Below are 21,490 nucleotides of genomic sequence, written 5' to 3' on the forward strand. Positions count from 1 at the left end.
TTCACAAAACCTTAATCAAATTCTTCATTCTGAGTGACTCCAGCCAGGTCTCCTAAGCAACCAAATTGGCCCAGTTGCTAGGGAGGGTAGAGTCACATGTTAACCTCCTCGTGGTTGTTATAATGTGGTTCACTCTCAGTGGTGTTGTGCGTGGATGCTGCGGAGAATAGTGTGAAGCCTCCACACACTCGGTCTCCACGGTAACGTGCTTAACATGCCATGTGATAAAACACGGATTGACTGTCTCGGACACGGAGGCAACTGGGATTTGTCCTCTGCCACCCGGATTGAGGCAAGTCGCTACTCCACCATGAGGACTTGGGCATTCCAAATTGGGGAGGGAAAAAAGTTATACAATTCTTCCTAACTAACATTTTCTACTTAATTTCTAACTTAAGGATAAAGTCAGGATTTAGTGTTCCCCAAAAAAGATTAAGAGGGAACTTGGAGTTCGAATTTCTCGAAAAACAATATTCTTAAAATTGTCGTAAATAACATCTTGGTTAGGATGAACTCATCGATGACTTAAAATCCCAAAAGTATGATTTAATGAACTTTCTGGGTTGTTTCAAATGGGGAACTAGGGCTGGACAATGTTAGTGTATACCATGTAATGGTAGAAATGTTAATTATAGATTCTGCTTTAGCGATGTTACTATGGTGACAATACCAGTTGGTGATTTAAAGCCCACTTTTCAAGCAGTGTCACAGATGAGCACTTCCGGTGTGGTCGACTTTTATTTTAATGGGAGCGCTTTTAGTTTTGATTATGTGGCTTGTCACTCATGGAATAATAAACTTTGGTTGTTTGCTTTACATGTTAACCTTCCTGTCTCATTGGGTGGTTCTTGATCAGAATAAGCTACAAACTGTACCAGACTTTGTGCCTGAAGTCAGAAGCATGATTTTGTGCGAGGACTTGGATTGTATCTACAATCCTTTATTAATTGCGAGCATCAAGTTAAATGAATCATTATTATTTTTTATCAGAATAACAAACTAATTGCCCAAAGTGCCAGTGCAGTTGATACCCACAATTGTAATGTCTAGATTCTTGATCTCTTTCAGGAGGAAGAGCGTGTACTTGCACAGGAAGTGCTCCTCGATGATCTGTTTAAGACTGAGGACCTGCACAAACATTGGCCCTTATGGAACAGAGAAGACCAGCACAGTCTGGTGAGTCTGCATTGAGATTTGGGAGTGAATATGCTTGTTTTTGTTTTTTTGGGATTCCCTTTTCTAAAATGTGCTGATTTGGAAGTGATGAAATGAGTGTGAATATGACTGAACATTTTGTGTGCAACTAGGAGGAATTTGGAATGTTTGAAATTCAAGACTGAGCATTTTCTTTCCAGATGTCACCAAAAGATCTGTCTGAATCTGGTGTGATTGGATTAGACGATGATAGTGAACTCTCCTCCTTGCACTCTGAGATTTTGAAAACAAGTGAAATTTGTGAAAACTGCCCAGATTCCCCAGGATTAGCCACTGAATGCCTTGCTCATGTGAATGAACCTGTGCAGGTGGATACAAGATGTCCTAAGGTTGACAGAAGTGTTATGCTTCAGGAGCTTAAAGATCTTAAAGATCTTGAGGAGCAAATTATGAAGGAGACTTTGAAACTCGATGCTCTGCGCTGCAGTGAAGCTGAGGTATTTCTATCTGAACACCCATCTCAGGCTCTTGTCATGACACGGAGCTCCTACAGGGAGAGGAGCGAGATGCATGCTCATCTGGAGGAAGAAACGCGGGAAGTTGAGAAGATGGAGCGAAGCCTGAGTCGAGAGATGGAGAAAGCTAGAAAGGTGAGGAAGAGGTCGAGCAAAGGCCACAAAGTTGTGAAGTGTTCCATCATGGAGAAGGACTCAAAGCTGAAAGATCTGGACAATGAGCTGTTGAGAAACTGTAGGCTCCAGCAGCAGAGCTTTCAAAATCTTGAATCGCATCATTACAAACCTCTAATTCCGGCCGCTGATCAATCAAATCCTCAAAAACCTTCATGTTCAGCATCAGAGGAATCTAGCCATGACATACCTCAATATTCAGCCACTGAAAAATGCCCATATCTACGGTTACAATGGAAAAATTTTGAGTGCACCAGTCACACACTTCCAAATCAAGAAGCAAAGCAAGTTGCCAATCCCCAAGACTCGAATTTGCCCTCTGGGTCTTCAAGTTCTGAAGACACCAGTCAAGAACCTCCAAATCAAGCTGCAAATGAAGATATGAATCCTTACGACTTAAATTTGGTTTCTGGGCCTTTAGGTACAATAGCCCCAACCAAATCTGTTCCTAACACAAGTCTAAGTGAGCACTGTGATGTGGAGACTGTTGCAGCATCCTCAACCCAGAAGGCCAATCACGAGCAAGGTCCTGGTGGCATGTTACTTGAAACTCCAGTACCTGCACCAAGAAGTGCATTTCCTCTTGACAGCAAACAAACACAAATTAATTCTGAGAAAAGTGCATCAGCAGCTAATAATGCAGCCAGACAAGGACAATCAGAATCAGAGGTATTAGTCTTGTATGACAACATTACCCCAAAATCCAGAGAGCGGACAAACCCACCATTGAGCAAATCTCAAGGACTGCAAATGCATAACAACAACAAAAGCACTCCTGTCCAGCCTGTGTTATACAGTGACAGTTCTGAAACCCAAGAGAACTCTACACAGAGAGAATTTTATCACAAAGACTCCGTTGGGGTGGCTGGGCAGTACTCTTGCCATTTACAGTATAAAAATGGTGTTCAGTACGACGGTGGAGGCTCCACAAGGGCTTTCTGCAGATCTCCGCTTAACCAGCTGCAGCTGCACACTTTCACTAGACAGGTGCGGACTAGTCACTAATGCAAACATTTTGCACTGTTTGAAAAGCAACGTCATTTTACTTTAAGTCGTTGTATTTAAAAGGAGTGGTATTGTCTCTTCCAAACTCTAAAAATGCAATCTCTTCAAATGTCAATGCTGTTCCAAGATGTAGCCAGCTAAATGATCACTTGTGTCCTTTGTGGATAAAGCCTGGTGTGCATAACCCTTTTTTCCACTATTGGGCCAATGTCAGCCAGGGCTATTAACTGGCCAATGATCTCAAAGTTGAGTATTGTTGGGCCAATAGCCCTGCAGCGATGCCCTAAAAAAACTCCCTTAACACGCCACCCTGGTGTCGACATCAACATTTGCATCAACATATGTTAACATGAAAAACAAAACTAAACCCCCAATACGGTCTTGTTTAACCTTTAAATAGTTGGGTATTCAATGAATGCTTAAGGTCTGTTATTATGTTCCTTATTACGGTTAAGTCACATTTGTTCTTCAGCCAGATCTAAACTAACAAATAGTTTTTAATTTACTTTAAAAATAAAATGATATAAACATTTACAAATAAGGGCTATTGTTGCATATGAAAACTAGCGTTTAGATCTGTTGAAGCGCTTCTTTTTGACTATATCAACCCACATAAGAAAACAATGGCCATTAGAGAACAAAATGATTTGATGTGTAGATTGAGAACGCTGACACACATCTGTGTATATACAACCAAGCACAGTCAGGATATGTCACGTGTGCAGGTTCTCGTAATCACTTTTTTAATTTACAAGTACAGATCGTGAACCGTGGCAACACCTGTTCAAGAATAGAGAATAAAAGCTGTCTTTTCTACAAGGTTCTGTTCATCTTTGGTTTCACTTTTAATAAGATTGTGCAGTTGAGCTCACATCACTTCTGTAATTACTACTGTGACTTTTATAGATTTTTTACATCTATAGATTTGACCGCACTACACTGAGGCGAAGCAAATGCATACATTTAATATACGTGATAAAATATGCTCGCCTTAACTGTGCTGGTTCATGTGTGGAAATCACTGTGATTTAACAATGTCCAGAAAAACGTTATCGGCATGTTTAAGAATTTTGCAACACTTTGTGTGTGTTGACTAGAAAGAATGAACATTTTCTGCTGAGCTGTCTTTCTCCGATTTCTTTGTCTCTGTTCTGAATAAGATGACGGATTATAAGACCAGCATCGTGTTGGACACTGGATCTGGTTTGATGAAGGCAGGATTTGCAGACCAGGACCTTCCAACTACTGTATTCCCCACTGTCATTGGGCATCCAAAATATGAGGTAGATTTGGACACCATACCGCATCTAAACTTTTAGATAACCGCTTCCTTAACTGCTGTCTCAATTTTGTACTTGCAGGAAATCATGAATGGTAGTGTGGACAGAGAAGTGTATATTGGGCATGATGCACAGCACATGAGGGGAGTGCTAACCCTGAAATACCCCATAAGAAGTGGAGTTGTTCGCAACTGGGATGAGATGGAGATGGTAAGTTCAGGCCGAGTACAGGACTGTTCAGAGGCCTGTCTTACGAAGCCCTGAGAATTTTAGTTTAAGCAAACTTTTTTTTTTTTTTTTGGTCTCAAGGCAGTTTGTTGACGGCAACCTGTTTTGCTGTTTCTTTGTTTATAATATAAAAATCTGATATTTTCTGCGTGTTGTAGATCTGGCATCATGCGTTCCAGCAGCTTGGTGTGGACTCTGAAGATCATCCAGTGTTGCTGACAGAAGCGGCCATGAACCCGGTTCAGAACCGGCAGAGAATGGTCGAGCTGATGTTTGAGGCCTTTAACGTCCCCCTCACGTTTGTGGCCATGCAGGCTGTTCTCGCGCTCTACGCCTCAGGACGAACCACAGGTCAGTTCATCCTGTTTGACACTGCGCAGGTTCTCTATACATGGAGTAGACGCATGTGATCTGGTGCTTGTTGTGTTCAGGTGTGGTGTTTGACTCTGGTGATGGTGTGAGTCACAGTGTTCCCGTGTTTGAGGGGTACTGTCTCCCTCATGCTGTGCAGCGCTTCAATCTCGCTGGAGCAGACGTCACCCTGCAGCTTCAGAAGGTACTGCCGTCACACCGTCAGTGAAGTGTGTTAAAGTAATAAAACGATAGAAATAACATAACATGAAAGCATAACTCGTGAAATCTCAGCTTGTCTCTGAGCCTGACCAGCTGAAAAATGGCCTGAGCAGCTTGGCCAAGCTAGGAGTCTAACTAACCTTTAGGCTGGTTTAAGCTAGTTTTTAATTTTTTTCAGCACCACAGGGATGTTCAATAAATAGTAAGTTACTGGAACCGCATGACTTTTGGTTCTGCTAACGGATCTTGAGCACGAGTTTTGTCAGTGTGAAGACTTCTAAAATACAGCCTAAAATGAGTTGCCAAACATGCATGGCCAGTGAAGTCAATTTTCTGACAGAGACTCTAATAAGCCTTTTAACCGACAGAGTACAGGTGGAACAATTTAATAGGTGCCCAAGTTGTTTTTTGGGAAATCTATGCTGACTTTGATTATAAATCAATTTTAAAAACTAATGATATTTTGTAAAAATAATTTTCAAACATGTTCACCACAGAATTGAACTGTTTATTGAACCATTAAGGAAGTGGAACTGGAATCATTAAATTCCTTTAGACCAATGAATGGGGATGGGAGACTAAAGCCCATAGTATAGTTCGGTTTTCCAAGTTGCTGATGGATTCCCACTCCATAGTACAGTATTCAGGGATGGATCCATACAGATAACCATGTATCCGCAGCAGTAGTGATTGGAGATCAACAATATGGCATACATATTCCAGAACAGAGCTCTATCCTCACATCTGAGGCCCGAGCGCTGCTACTGGCACTGGAAAACATTGAGCAGGGTCGAGGACAAACCTTTTTAATCACTTCAGACTCAAAGTCTTGCATTCAAGCACTCTAATCCATGGAGACCGATCATCCCATAATACATCGATTACAGAAGAAGCATTTCAACATTGTCCTCTGTTGGGTGCCAGGACATATTGGTCTGGCAGGGAATGAAAAGGCTGATATGGATGCAAAAGAGGCATTAAAATTGTAGATCTCTGAATGTCTGACACCACCCTCTGACCTCAGGTCATTAATAAACTCACATCACCAATATGAGTGCAACAGCAATTCATTATCTGAAATAGACCCCAGAGTCCAAAGAAATTACCCTCAAAAGTTTAAATCCAGACCAAATAGTGTTTACCAGATGCCGACTGGGTCATTCGAGACCAGCACGTGTGTTTTTACTGACTGGTGAAGATCGTCCCGGATGTATATTGCCAAACCCCAAAGACCATCAAGCACATTTTACTGATCTGTAGAACTTCTGGTAGTATCAGACAACGCTTTTCTACAGAGACTTGTTTAATTGATATTTTTAAAAAGTACCATCTGAACAGATTTGACTGTTTTTATCTTGTATAAATGAAGTGTCATTTATTGATGATCCTTTGTTTGCCATGTGAATAACCTGCTTGCTGACATGGTGTTAAATCTAAATCAATAATAATAATCCACGTTAAAGATCATATCATGCACTGTATGCGTGATGCACATTTTGTCATCACGTCTGTGCAGATCGTCTTTGTGTGGCATGGATTTTCTTGACTCTTGGGCGGTCGTCATCTGTGTGTATCGTCAGTACTTTCAGGCCTCGATGACACTAATACAGTATCAGAAACAGTTGTGTTGTGCATGTGTCAAACATGTTCTAATTCAGTCCGAGTGTGCAAGGCTATTTGGAACATTGAAAAATGAAGTATAGTTGAGACTGCAGTGACAGGCGTGCACTTATTAGCATTTTAAAACCACTCATCCAATCAGAATTTGGAGTCAGAACTATCTGTTTTATAAACGGACTAAGACTGTTCACACTGAATGAATGAATGAATGAAAACCTTTATTGCCCCATGGGGAATTTGTTTTACACTCATGGGAACCACAATAAACATAACCACAACAAACATAGAGCAACAATAACACAGCACATAGTGACATAAAATTATCAATTCGACAACTTAAGGAATCAATAGATAGATATATTTTCAATAATACGCATCTAAAATGTTCAACAGCTTAAAGAATCAATAAATAGATATGTATTCAATAATACACATTTAAATAAATCTATGTGCCCATAGATGAACCATTTAATAATTGAATGCTCCTCGGCACAAATGATGTAATATGTCGTTTAGTTTTTGTTCGGGGCATTCTAAATCTACATCCAGAGGGGAGGAGGGAATATTCTGTGCGAAGTGGGTGCAATGGATCCTCCAGTATCCTCAGTGCCAAATTGAGGGTGTGCTGGTCAGTAAGATTTGTGATGCTTTTCACATCTGATCCAGTAATTGATCCACTGCAGCTGAATGTGACCCTAATCTGATCATTTTCACTCACATGACCAATCTGTTAATTGGATGACTATGAACAGCCAAACACACTTTCAATCTGATCTGGGCTTGAATATGCTGGTTATGATTAAACGTTTCATTTCAAGTCAAATCATCTAGTGAAGCACATGAAACATGTAGAGGTATATTTTAGCCTGTGCAACACTGCTCATGTCACTCAGTTTCTGGATTCCTCAAACGGCATCAGAACGTAGATACAAGCAAGTCAATGGAAATATGAAATAATTACAGATAACGGTTACCTTGCATATATAATGCTGTGTTTCCTGCTGTCCTTGGATTGTACTTTGTGTCGCTCATATTACAGTCTTGAGCTTCAATGGAAATGATATTCTAGCAGAAGACTACAAATAACTATCCATCTGATCTTGATGATATTTTATCAGGTAGTCATTAAGTTGGTAAAAATGAAAAATAAATATCCGTTAAGTGAATGATTTATACATATTCAAATAATGAACATCTCTGGGTTTGTTATACACATGCGAGCATCGGCTGTTCAGACCAGTGTCTGATTTGTCACATTCAGCTGCGGTGTGAATGTAGCCGAAGAAGTTTTGGCTGTAAATGTGCATTAAACGTGATACTTGAACATTGAATGTGAACTCGCAGGTGTGTTTGTCAGTGTTTGAATATGGCTTTGAATGGGACTCGTTCACTCAATTTGAGTTTTTTCCAGTAAATTTGATTCTGCTGTGTAGTTGCTGCTGGAGCTGGGTGTGTGTATGCGCACGTCTGCAGAGCAGGAGATTGTACGTGAGATAAAGGAGAGGTGTTGCTGTGTGGCTCTGGATTATGAAGCGGAGTTCAGGAGCAGAGGAACGTCCTCACAGTTGCACTACACACTACCTGATGGACAGCTCATCTCGCTCGCCACAGAGCGCTTCAGGTGAACCAACTGCACCTACTGCTTTTATATAACGTTATATAACTATAAGTTCAGATAGGAGTGGGCGCACTGATATCAATGTTCAGTGACGGTCAAAAATATTTATTTTCTCCCAAGAACAAGAATTGTCAAAATTAACAACTACAGTTTTGACCAACACACATAAGTGTCGTTTTAAAGCTCAGACGCTCTACTTTCTAATGCATTCAGGCAATATGACCAAAAATGAACAAGTGCTTTGAAACTTGCAGACAAATCAGAAGTGCTCCGTTTTGATCATTTATTAATAATCTTGCACATGTAAAAACAAAACTCATCAAATAGTCATGTGTCATATCTTGTTGGAAAGCTCTTAAAGAGTAGAATACAACCAGCCCATTTGTTTTACACTCATACTTATCTATTACTCACTATATTTCTGTCTATGTCATTGACAATTATGTTGGAGTTGCTTATATGCTGCATTTTCATGTATAACTTCACGAAAAATAAATATAATATAAAACATCACATATGATTATTTAGAGTCTGTGATTATCTTTCAATGGAGTCCACACACAAGATAATCAGATGTATAGATCATTAGATAATCCACATGAAGCACAATGTTACATATGACCACCAGGAGATGGCGCCAAATACACGACACAGACTCAATGATGACTCAAATGACACAGAATGAAACTCATTGTGTGAAATCTCATGACTAAAATCATGTCTGCATGCTATGCAAACCTTTAGTCATTCTTGTGTTTGCATGTGTAATTAGTTCTTATCTCCAAACAAATAAAATATTATAATTGTACATGTTTTTGGACTCTGATAAATTATTTTTGTAACGATAGCACTTTTGATTGGGTGTAAATTAGATGGCTCAGAAAAACCTTTTTTGTTGATGCGACAGCAGAGATGTATAATGTCAAGGATTATGTGAAACTTCTTTTTCAGCAGTTTCTTAGGCTGATGAATATCATTAACACATTTGATCAGTTTTCTTTACAATGATACCAAACACTTGACCCTCCTTGGTTTTGTTATAAGACTTTAATTTTGTGTATGCCACTGAAACAGGAAATCTTTAACATTACATTCAGAGCTTGAAGGGTTATTGATCCTAAAAATGGCTTTTATGCTGAATATAATGTCAACACAAATCAAGAGAAAATAAACTACATTTACAGATTTTGTGAGATTCTCATATTATGATTCACACAGAGCACCAGAAATCCTGTTCAAGCCGGAGCTGATTGGACGAGATCATTATGGGATGCACGAGAGCATTTTCAAATCCATTCTCCAATCAGACATCGACCTGCGGCGGAGTTTTGTGGGAAATATTGTTCTGTCCGGTATGATTCAGAAACACAACTGTGTGCACATTTTTGCATTGATATACATGTTATGATAATTGAGCTGTTTGATTGACGCCGCTTGATCTTCGGCAGTGTCACTTTAGTATTCTGATGAAAAACATTTGCTTTTATAGGTGCTGTGATGAACACGTGAATCGTGTAGCTGTTGTCCCCGTATCATGCGTGTATACTAGATCATGAACGTAAGCGATCTGTTTTCTGATTCTGTGATTTCTGAAGGTGGTAACACGCTGTTGTCTGGACTCCCCGAGCGCCTGCAGAAGGAGATGAGAAACATGGTTCCTGCGGACCTGACGGAGTGTGTGAGAGTGACGAGTCCGAGCGACCGAGACTTCTCCGTGTGGTGTGGAGGAGCCATACTGGCCAACCTGCCCGCCTTCACCAGCGCCTGGATCAGCGCAGAGGAATATGAGGAGTTTGGCCCGCAGATTGTGTTCAGGAAGTGCTTCTGAGATCTCCAACAGGAAGCTGAAAGTCGTTTTAACCAAGTTTACCCTATACGCTCTTATAATGGTGCCAAACGTCATTTTGTGGATTTTTAAAAGTGTTTTTTCAATCATGTGGGTAATTATCAGTATTTATGGTACCTGATGAGTTTTAATGAATGAGTACTTAAGCCATGTTGTAATAGCAGGTTTCCAAGACAAAATAGGCTTTATTTTTTAACAAGCTCTTAATGGTAACTTTGGTTGTATCAATCTCATAATTGAATTATAATATAGTCACTCCATGTCTAATATGTAAAATTGTATCTGTCTGTGTGTGCATATATAACAGATCTGAGATATAAATGTAACTTTCAGTGTCATTCTGATGCTGTTTGTGGACGGAAGGCTGACCTGCGTTTAATGATATTGTAGTTTTTATTGAAACACGTCAACGCATTGTTCATCATCATCATCAGAACATTATATGTGAAGAGATGCTCATGTGCACAATTTCTTGAACTTTTCTTCAGGTTCTTTGCAGGCTTGATTCACGGAGCAGAACTGTTTTTTATTGTTTAATGTGTGCGAGTGCCAAATTGAACTTCACTTATCCTGTGTGATTCTCTTGGGTTTTTCTTCTCTTAATCTGGGGAAACAGTTTTGAAGTGAATATGAATGGATTACACACATCTCCTGTTGGTGATTCTCACAGACCCCTCTGTGTTCAGGAGACAATAAATGCACCTTATCTGTGTTTGTGCTGCTGACTCAACGCACAAACTGTAAATCTCTGGGGTTTGTTCTTGTGTACATGTTTAATAGGTTTAGGACGAAACATCTGATCCTGTTACGTGTTGAGCAGTTTAATGTTGCTCAATGTATTGCATTTAATGCACAATCCAGCATCGGCGTCTGTTAAACCACATAATGTCCTGAACTTTATGCAATAAATATTCATTCTAAACCAAATCTCTATTATATTTAATGCATGTTTGCTGATTAATTGCATCATTAAGATAAGATTTTGGCATGCACAGGATTTTGTTTTCATAATGCACAATATTAAAACTCATCCACACTGTACGATGACCCCTGAGGTGAACTTCTCAAAGCTCTTTTTACAGAATATAGAAAGTAATAATGGTATTTTGCATTTCTTGAAGAAAATCTAATTCAAATTATTCTATGTAAAATTATAAAAATGGACAATTTACTTAACTGTCAAAGATTAATCTGAAGGGTATTCTATGAAGTATTTTATATTCATGACCTGGAATTATTAATTGAAACTTCAAATTGTGTCCTTCCAGTGTGTCTCACTGGAACTCTGATTTATTTTTTAAAGAATGAGGGATGTTGGAGTTCATTTGTGGTAATGCTGTCGATTGATGGTGTTGAGGTTGAAATGGGTATTGAATTGGAAATCAATCTAGTGGAATGTGTTACTAAAAAAGTAATTAGTAATGTGATTTCTTTCCCCCACGAAGTAAACAGTAAAGTAATTAAAAAAATAAATAAAAGTAACATAGTTTGTTGTAGATAACTTTTTCAGGTAAGGAGATTTGCTTGTAGCACAAATGTTTGTTGTGGAGATGAGGCTATAATATAATGTCATTTAAAACTACAAATATATGGACGTTTAGGAAGACCATTCACAGTTTAAACGTTAGTAATATGATGATGGCTGAAATTGCATAACCCGCTATTAGAGAAAGAGGCCAATTGTACAAAGGAGACTCCGATTGTTCCTGGGAGGCAGCAAATGTCCTAACCCCACCCCCACCCTAAATGTTACCACGTGGAGCCTGTGAGGCGGAGTGACACAATGCTGCCTTCTAGCGTCTGATTGCTGTAAAAGCGTACCACAGTGTACTGAACAAGAACAAATATTTACAGTGTATTATATCTATAACATTTCAGCAAAACACACTAACGCCCTCTCTAGTGAATGAAAAAAAAAAACATACAAATTTTAAAAACTGGACAAAACCCAAAACCTAGACGTGTCTCTAAAACTAGTTGGAGACTTTTATTGTGAAAGTTCCGGTTTATACACGATGATGATAGTTTGATGTGCTGGGCTTCACGCTGCTGTTTTCACGTGTTTCCATCAGAGTCGACATGACCCATTCAGACGGGATTGTGTGAGTAAATGTGTTTAACACTGTTCATTTACAGCTTTATTCGGTGTTTGTTCATCATAGTAGCTTTGTAGAGTTCTAGAGTGTGGAAGAGTAGTTAAATAGTGCAATTATAAACCCACAGCAGCTGTCTGTCTCAACAGAAAACACGTGGATGATTTTCAGTTCAATGATTGTAATATACAGCGGATTGTGTAAAATACGATGGTACTGTGTTGTTAGTGCAGTCTTCTGGGATGTTTTAAAGTGTGTGCAGGGTGTCAGTTTTAAATTCTTCCTTTCAGAAAACCGAAAACGAAGCGGTCCAAACGCTTCCTGGAGAACAGAGCGCCCAAACTGAAAGAAAACATCAAGAATGCCATGATCATGAAAGGAGGAAACACGAGCCAGACGGTCACTCAGGCACTAAAAGATATAGTAAGCCTCCATTGACCGAACTAACAGATAGTCCCTCCCGTCCCTAAATCACGCCACTGGTCGAGTCAATGTTGTTGTGTGGAGCTGGACATGTCGCTCAGTGTTTATATCGCCACAGAGACACAGTGTTTACAGTTCTACAGGATATTAACCTACAAATTGCTTACTAATATTTGTCTCTGCATATTAAACTGCCATAGCACTAGTAAAAATAAAGTATTTTCATCAAAAGATAATAATACCCAAATGATGTTGTGAAATGTTTTCACCTGCACACTCAATGTTTTGGTTTGTGCGCTGGCGCTTGAACAATCATAATTTGAGTTTTGACCATTTTTTTTAAAATTATGTTTAGTTTTCTATTTTGTGTTTTCTTTTTCAGTATGCACTAAAGAAACCAGGTGCTGTATTGTTCAAAAAGTAAGTATGAATGTTAAAATTAATCTGGAATGAAGGTGCATTCAAGACTGGAAGTAACAGTGCGGTGTACACTAAACAATGCCGATGATTCACATCGCAAATGAAACCATTTGTGCATTTTTTATGAAAATCAAAAGTGTGTTGCAGTTTGTTGAAATATTGAGTCTAAAGTTGTTTGCAGATATTACATCATCACTCTGGAGATGGAAGTGTAGTGCATCTTGCATGTACATTACTCGTATCATTTTCGTCTGTTTTTTGTTGGATGTGTACTGCTTTGGTGATCAATTTTTAGAAGAAATAAAAAAAAAAAAAGCTGTAAAACATTCTCCAAATATATTTACAGCAGGTAAAAACTGCAATGTGTGTGAATTTCTGATCTTTCCTGATTTAAACAAAACTTCACTGTCTTCTTCAGGAAAAACATTGTTAGGCCATTTGAGGACTCGACAGCTCTGGTGAGTTTATGATTTGGATTATTCCTTCATTGATATTCATGAAAAATCAGTGCTTCAGTTTTATATTTTCCATCTCACAGGAATTTTTCTCCAAGAAATCCGATAGTTCGTTGTTTTTATTCGGCTCACACAACAAGAAAAGACCCAATAATCTCATATTCGGTACGTTGCTTGAAAATAAATGTGCAAGATTCTGAGTTCTGTGAAAAAGGATGTGCGTTGCTTTACTAATGTTTGTGACATTTACAGGCCGAATGTTTGATTTCCATGTTCTGGACATGTTTGAGTTGGGAATTGAGAAGTTTGTGTCTCTAAAAGACATTAAGGTAATCCGCTGATAATGTGAAATGAAAGTATTTCAGTCTTATGTGAGAGGCACAACTGGAAAGAAACCAAACTTTTCTTTTCACAGAGAGAAAAGTGTCCAGAGGGGACCAAGCCCATGTTGGTGTTTGCGGGGGAACTTTTTGACACCGATAATGAACATAAGCGATTAAGGAACATTCTAACAGGTGTGTCATTCAGGCTTCATTTCTCTTATGATGATGTCATTATTAGATCTCGTGTCTTATATGATGGGTCCTCATCAAACAAACCGTTCTAAGAGCTGCTTAATAAGACAAACATCACTATTGCTCATGCATGAGCGATTCATAATTGGGGTGAAACCAGTCAGACTCTCATGATGCCCTCTTCACTACAGATTTAGATATTTCCCATCTGTGCTGAGATAATGTACTGTAACATCCTGTGTGTCAGATTTCTTCTGTGGACCCAAAATTGCAGCGGTGCGTCTGGCCGGACTGGAACATGTGCTTCACTTCACGGCACTGGACGGCAAGATTTACATGCGCAGCTACAAGTAAGACACAAAGACCTCGCGCTGAACTTTCATATCAGTATCAATCATCTGAGAAGTGTTCCTGTGCGCACACTTCCTGATGTTGTTGTCCTGACAGAGTGTTGCTGAAGAAGTCTGGCTGTCGGACACCCAGGATTGAGCTGGAGGAAATGGGACCTTCGTTTGACTTGGTGTTGAGAAGAACTCACATGTCCTCTGATGACCTGTACAGAACTGCACATAAACAGCCGAAGGGCCTGAAGGTACAGAGTCCTGCTCCTCTAAATGTATTCTTTATTCTACGCTCACAGTGTAACCGGTGCAATCGTGCGTCTGCTGGATGATTCTACAGTAGAACAGCGTCCTCTAGAGGTGACACCTTGTGGGCGTTTTCTGGATTTGGAAATTAATATTGATTATTTTGATCAGTTAATCAAGTGTTGTAAATGAAAGTGAGAGATGCACCTATATGGCAATGATTCTCGTCAGCACATCATATCTTCTGGAAGTTAAACCTTGTTCCTCATCTATATACAGTACATTAATGCTCAGTTCAAATGTATCTGCTGCTGTTTAAATGTAGATGTTATTTAGACCCCGTGCAAATAATGACAGATGCTGTAAACAGGAAACAGAATGGGGGAAAGTGTGACAAACGCAGAATCTAAGCCGGGTTGAAAAGGCACTGGCACACTGTCCTCTACAGCGACACCCACAATGCAGTGTGATTCCAGACAGTAGAGTTTGGTGTGGCAGGTGTTATTCACAGCTGGGTGCAAACACTCACTGTGTTCAAATATTTAAGCTTGATTAACACACATTTGGAAGTGCTGAAATGTGACTCTAAATGTACTTTTCCTGTCAGACTGCAGTTACTTCCATCTTAGATAACAATATGTAACAATACACTCAGGGTTGGGAGGGTTACTTTGTAACTTATTTAAATGACTCAAGGTCAGTAATGTAATTTAAATACTTTGGATTACTTTGACACTGGCAGATTTTTTCACTTGTTTTGACTCTGAACATATATTATTTGTAGTGTTCTGTATGATGTTAAAGGCTTCATTGTTAGCATTTCTTGCAAAAAAAAATAGACTAATTGTCAAGGAGTAATCGTGTATTTATTGGATTTATGTTTCATGTGTTGAAGCGTTTCTAAGCGTTTTGTTAAGCTGTAGAAACACAATGTAGCGCATCTGTTAAGGGACAGTTCCTCAATGACGTCATTTCCATAAAACCGATCATAAGCAAGTGTTTCACTGTTGTTCAAAAGCTCCTCACATCTCAACATTTATATGGATAATTCTTCCTGGGGGTTCTGGGTATCTCAGCGAGTATTGACGCTGACTATCACACCTGGAGTCGTGAGTTTGAATCCAGAGCGTGCTGAGTGACTCCAGTCAGGGTAGAGTCACATGGGGTAACCTCCTCATGGTCGCTATAATGAGGTTCTCGCTCTCGGTTGGGTGTGTGGTGAGTTGTGCGTGGATGTTGCGGAGAATAGCATAAAGCCTCCACATGCGCTACGTCTCCACTGTAACACACTCAACAAGTCACGTGATAAGATGCTCGGATTGACTGTCTCGGACGCGGAGGCAACTGGCATGTTGGCATTCCAAATTTGTAGAAAATAAAAAAATAGCACCAATTCAAGTAACATTAAACATTTCCCAACATTTTCAATTCAAGTATTCGTTGCAATAGACATTAGAGGTCGACCGATATTGTTTTTTTCAGGCCGATGCCGATCTTTTGAAATCCGGGTCGGCCGATGGCCGATTAGTGCTGCCGATTTATTTTGGTCAATATGTGCTTTTTTTTTTACCTCTTATTTGAACCTTTTATTTGAAAGATAAAATGTAACACAAATAATTACTTAAGATAGACAACATTTCTCAACAAATACATTTATTGAACACTTGACCAATCTGCACTTGTACGCTTAAAATTAAAAATGTATAATGTAAAAACATATTGTATAAATAATGTATAACAAATATATTAAATAAACAAAGCAGGTGTTACGAACTGCTCCGAGACACGAAGGTTGAGATCCAAATGCAGCTTTAATTAAGGGGCAATCCAGACACGTTATCCAATATTCAGAGCATCCAAGAGAAGCACAGGCATAACTAGGGATGGTATTGTTAAGGTTTTAATGGTATTACTATCTTACCGATACTGCTTATCGATCCGGTACTTCAACGGTATTCTTAACGGTTCTTTTTGTTATATATATATATATATATATATTACACAAAGATAAACGTTATATAGGCAGAGTGATTTAATTTCAGGAAGGTCTACTAACATTACTGTTCAGGTGTGGTCTAAAAAGAAATCTAATAAAGTAATCAATTGTAAAATAACACTGCATAGTTTATCATAGATAGATTAATGCTTCTTAATGCAGAAGTTATTCATTCAAGAGCTGTAAGTGATTTTCTCTTTGCCTTTTGTTGTTTGATTCGCAGTAATGGCTCAATCGTCACATGTTTAATAGACCGCTTCCCCTTTAAGACCGAGTTCAGATCTAATAGGCTCCTGATGCAGCATATTTTCTCCCAACTATTTCCATAACTACGTCCATTTAAGACATATACTGTGTTTAAGTGAATCTCCAAGCCGGTCGTTTTGACATATTTTTGTGTATAGTTGATCGTTTAGACGCATGAAACCCAAAGTAGCCAATACGTTGCTTGTCTCTTTGCGGTGTGTTTCGGAGCGCGCGCCGCCTTGGGAACGGTATCTCTTGCGCTCTTTTTATTATTAAACGCGTCCCGCAATTTAGCAACAGTAGCTAGACTGCATTTTACAACAATCACTGATCGTGCTGATTCTGACGTTAAGTTTGAGTTTTAGGGAGAAATGTCAGTGCACCGCTGTGAAGGGAAGGAAGTTGTGCTAGACAGAATGCGGCTTATGTATAAATATTCTTTTTATAATCTTTGGAAGGTGAAATCTAAAATAAAATCAGACTAATAATCACAGATCTAAACGAGGCTATGTTTGAATATTTAGTTCTGTCACTCATTAAGCAGGGCTCGTTTTGTGCTCGCTGTAGAACCGCGTGAGAGATCTCTCTCTCTCTCTCTCTCTCTCTCTCTCTGACTGCGAACAGCTAAATTGCATCACAGACAAATGGTTTCATATTATTATACATAGAAATGGTTGGCGAAATAAAATAACTTTCTCTTTATAGCAATAAAGAATGTATTTTCTTAATTTCTCAAGTACCGACAGCAGAACCGATAACATCCGAGCTTACCAAAGCCAGTCTTCACTAGCCTACAGCGCGTTGGTATCTTTTTTATTACTTATTTCTCTGCATTGAGTGACAACCTTCTCAAATATAAGACACACAAACAGAACAAATAAAAGTCTCAGATTCACTGTCTGTAATTGCAAAATTCTTGCTTACTTATTGTGACATGATAGCAACCCTTCTGCTGTGATAATGCAACTTCAACTACGCTATCAATATCCAAAGTAGCCAAACGTCATGTCGCGTTTTTTCTCGAAGTTGGCAGTAACATATCAAAAGTTTTTAATTAAATCTAAAGAAGTTATACCAATTTAACCCTTACTGTTTTCTCCAAGGAATTTAGCTCCTTCCTTAGGCACTGGATGAGGTCTGCTCACTCTGCTGGAAAATGACTCTAGGGGCAGCGTGCGTCGAACACGTGTTCCACAACAACACTAGGCTGCCCACAGATGCGCCTGCCTAATAATCGGCTTGATATGCGTGGATATCGGCTGATGCCGATTATGTAAAAATGCAAAAAATGGGCCGACTAATCGGTCGACCTCTAATAGACATTAAATCTCTTAAACTCTCATCCTTCACAATATTACCCGTGACTATCTACTGTGTCGCTGCATTCACACGATTCAACCGTTTGAAACTCCACATGAGAAAGATCATTGATGTGTGTTTGTGGTGTTCATTAGTGTAATTGACTCCAGATACATTATAAATATTCTGTCCCAAGATGAATAATTCAGCATTTTATTATTGATGTGTTAATTTCAACAACTCTAATACAAAACCCTTCCTCTGGTGAACATGTATGCCATGTAATACTTAAATATAAAGCATTGTAACTGACCCAATTCTCCATTTCAAAATAAAAGTCCTCTGTGTGTTTCCAGCTTGATCATAGTTAAAATCCCGTATTATTAAATCTCTTTGTTTCTGGTTATTATGGGGATTTTGAACCATATTGAGTTCTGTTACTGTAGTGTGTAATGTAACTCACATCATGATGGTTTACCTCATTAACTTATTCATCAGTGCGGTTGTGCAGAAGCTTCTTACTGTTCTTAATCTGAAATACATTAAGCAGAGACTGTATCACTCGAGTCTTCATGCTGTCCAGTGTCTTATTTCATCTCAATGTCCCTCTTCTGACCTGCACAGCCCAAGAAGAAGAAGAACATCTCCCATGATGCCTTTGGCACCAGATTGGGCCGCTTGCACATGCAGAAGCAGAATCTGGACAAACTACAGACACGCAAGATGAAGGGCTTGAAGAAGAGGAGAAGAGCGGTCACTACAGAGACCACATCACCCAAAAAAGCCCGGACAGATGAATAAGTGTTTCTAATGTATATATCCCTCTGTCTGAGACTGATGTGACTCATGGAGGAATATCAGGAATATCCGCCTTGAATTCCCTAATAATAAATGCAGTATCTCATAGCTGTTCCAACTTCTCTGTATTTTCAGGATTTTATAACAAGACAGTATTTGTATGGAGTAAGCAGTGAATGTACAAAACATTTGATTGCAATAAACTGATTTGTCAGAACTATGTTTGTGTTGACACTGTGTGCACGGAGACCCCTGTAGAGAACGCTAGTATGATACCACACACTAGCAATGGCCAACATACTGCATGTTAAAGTGACAGTTCACCCACAAATTCTCATCATTTACTCACCCTCATGCCATCCCAGATGTGAACGACTGACTTCTGCTGAGCACTAAAGATTTTTAGGAGAATATTGCAGGTCAGTACAATGCAAGTGAATGGATGCCAAAACTTTGAAGCTCCAAAAATCACAAAGGCAGCATAAAAGTACTCCATAAGACTCCAGTGGTTTAATCCATGTCTTCAGAAGTGATATGAGAGATGTGGGTGAGAAACGGATCAATGTTTAAGTCTTTATTTACTATAAATTGTCCTTCCTGTGCTATGCATAAAGAATGCAAACCACCAAAAACACAAGTTGAAGAATGGAAGTGCAGTAAGAGAGGTGGAGAAGTTTTATGTCTATTTGTCCTTTTCTTATTTCATGTGGCATTAAAACATGTCACCGTCAAGGCCATGACTGGGCAGTCTCATGTAATGTCTGTCTGCAATAACTTACTGAATGAAATGTTGAAATGAACATCATATGTGTGATTGTACGGTACAGATATTCATGATGTCATCATTAGGGAAAGTAACTCATCTCTTGTTCTAAAGATGCGGATTAAGTTCCATATTACAGTTTATTTATGATTTTGTCAAAACTTCACACACAAGTAGCAGAACACCTCAGATCTTCATTCAAAACTACAGTCATAAAAAAAAGCATTGCTGTGCTCAATCCAACACTTTTAACAGTGTTACTATAATGATGTAGTCTGGGATTGATTTCTTCAGAGGTCATGAATATATTGACCAAACACAAGAGCAGTTCTGCACACTCATGATAATATTTCATTCATGCATTGCCAAAGGTTCATTTTGCACTGAAAATCAGAACATAGATTACAGTACATAAACACAGCAAAATCATTCATGGCCATGTCCTCTCTTACAAGACAGCGAAAGAAGGAACTTCTTGAATGGCGAATCTGTACACAGACCCTGCATCAGTTAGGTCGCAGTTCTCCGTGGCATGAATGAGGGCTGGAGATCGTGAACCCTCCACCGCCATGCCGAACAAACTCCTCAATGGGGTTAATGAGGGGAGAGTGTGGTGGGAGGTATTGGAGTGAAATTGTGGATGCTGATGAAACCAGTTTTCCTCATCTGCTCTGCATCCATCTGATCTTCTGCTGGGACGGTGTTGTAAGGATCTAAGTTGGCATGGCGATGGAGGACCCCATTCTGCGTGATTGCTGCAAAGATTTTGATGTTACCTCCTCGTTGGCCTGGGACAATCCAAATAACTCTGTGGCCAATCATGTTTCTCCCTCTTCTTCTTCATTTTGTCAGGTTAAACCCAGCCTAAACTCTCCGAATACAAGACAATGTGTAGTTCAATATATGTGACTATAAATGTACATGTAAGAAGGTTCTGTGTGCAGTGCTCAATACTGAAGTGTACGTTACTTACCTGAACTCTCTCAGAATCTCTTTTAAATGACACTCGGGCAGTTGTTTCACCTGTATGTGATGTTTCCTGAGACAACGCACAAGACCTCTTGTTCCTCTGTGAATATGGGGCCCCTTCCTTGACGTTCTGGACCCTCAATCCTATGTAGACCAATCAAAACACAGGTCAAATGTCACAGGACAGCGTACAAGGCATTGTTTTAAACATGGAATGCAGCGAACGGGTTCTAAAAAGTGCTATGTAGTGCATATAGTAGGTTACATTGTACTGTTTCACTGTAGACAGCAGAGAGAAGAAAAAACTGTCCAGCCTCCCTCAATGTCAACCAATATTCCTCCAATCTCATCTGATCAATGTGGTCCTCGTCTTCATGTCCTCCTCCAGGTCTTCCTCTTTCTCTCCCGACCATCCTCGCACTTCCTGTTCCTGCAACGTTGCCTTCCATGTTTGTTGAACTCACCTGGTGTTTTTCTTAGTGCTTGCACCGGATTGGTGAGTTTACAGTGAAGCAGCTGTGTGTCTGTGCACCGGACGGCCATGTTTGATCCATTGGTTCATAGGTGTGGGGTTTAGAGGCAAAGATCATGTTGATGAGGAGAAGAGTGAGAATGTGCTGATGATGTGCAGATCTGTGTCAGGTTTCACTAACTGTGTGTGATTTTTAACTTAGTGTGTAAGCAATCATACAAACTATAAAATAAGATTAAACATGTCATTTAGAGAACAATCATGGACCGTTTGTAATTCAGTAAATGAGGCTGAGCGTCAGGATGTCTTATTTAAATATTCAGATAATTGAGTAGAATGAACAAGTCTGGAAACATGTGCATTTCTTTATGTACATGAATTAAAGCGATCTGTATGATATATGTGTGGTGCATGAAATGATGGTTAGTGAAGAATAATCA

General features: G+C 39.3%; 2 protein-coding genes across 2 annotated transcripts in view; both read left to right on the forward strand.

Moving 5' to 3' along the window:
- LOC127621768 (uncharacterized) overlaps positions 1–10,935 on the forward strand; it is a 44,659-nt gene extending 33,724 nt beyond the window's left edge. Inside the window, exons 15-23 of the mRNA XM_052095490.1 lie at positions 1,069–1,176; positions 1,356–2,831; positions 4,010–4,132; positions 4,211–4,339; positions 4,516–4,708; positions 4,789–4,913; positions 7,984–8,171; positions 9,387–9,520; positions 9,764–10,935. Coding sequence (XP_051951450.1) covers positions 1,069–1,176; positions 1,356–2,831; positions 4,010–4,132; positions 4,211–4,339; positions 4,516–4,708; positions 4,789–4,913; positions 7,984–8,171; positions 9,387–9,520; positions 9,764–9,996 — 2,709 coding nt within the window. The 3' untranslated portion in view covers positions 9,997–10,935. The remainder of the gene's footprint in view (positions 1–1,068; positions 1,177–1,355; positions 2,832–4,009; positions 4,133–4,210; positions 4,340–4,515; positions 4,709–4,788; positions 4,914–7,983; positions 8,172–9,386; positions 9,521–9,763) is intronic.
- A 1,088-nt stretch (positions 10,936–12,023) lies between these two features.
- LOC127621772 (ribosome production factor 2 homolog) lies at positions 12,024–19,058 on the forward strand. Its single transcript, XM_052095496.1, has 10 exons — positions 12,024–12,116; positions 12,398–12,530; positions 12,913–12,950; positions 13,369–13,408; positions 13,489–13,570; positions 13,658–13,734; positions 13,821–13,920; positions 14,168–14,270; positions 14,368–14,512; positions 18,673–19,058. Exons 1-10 carry the CDS (start codon positions 12,094–12,096, stop codon positions 18,847–18,849), a joined length of 918 nt encoding a protein of 305 aa, XP_051951456.1. The 5' UTR covers positions 12,024–12,093; the 3' UTR covers positions 18,850–19,058.
- Positions 19,059–21,490: the final 2,432 nt, after the last annotated feature.

This window comes from Xyrauchen texanus, chromosome 28 (assembly GCF_025860055.1).
Source record: "Xyrauchen texanus isolate HMW12.3.18 chromosome 28, RBS_HiC_50CHRs, whole genome shotgun sequence".
NCBI lineage: Eukaryota > Metazoa > Chordata > Actinopteri > Cypriniformes > Catostomidae > Xyrauchen > Xyrauchen texanus.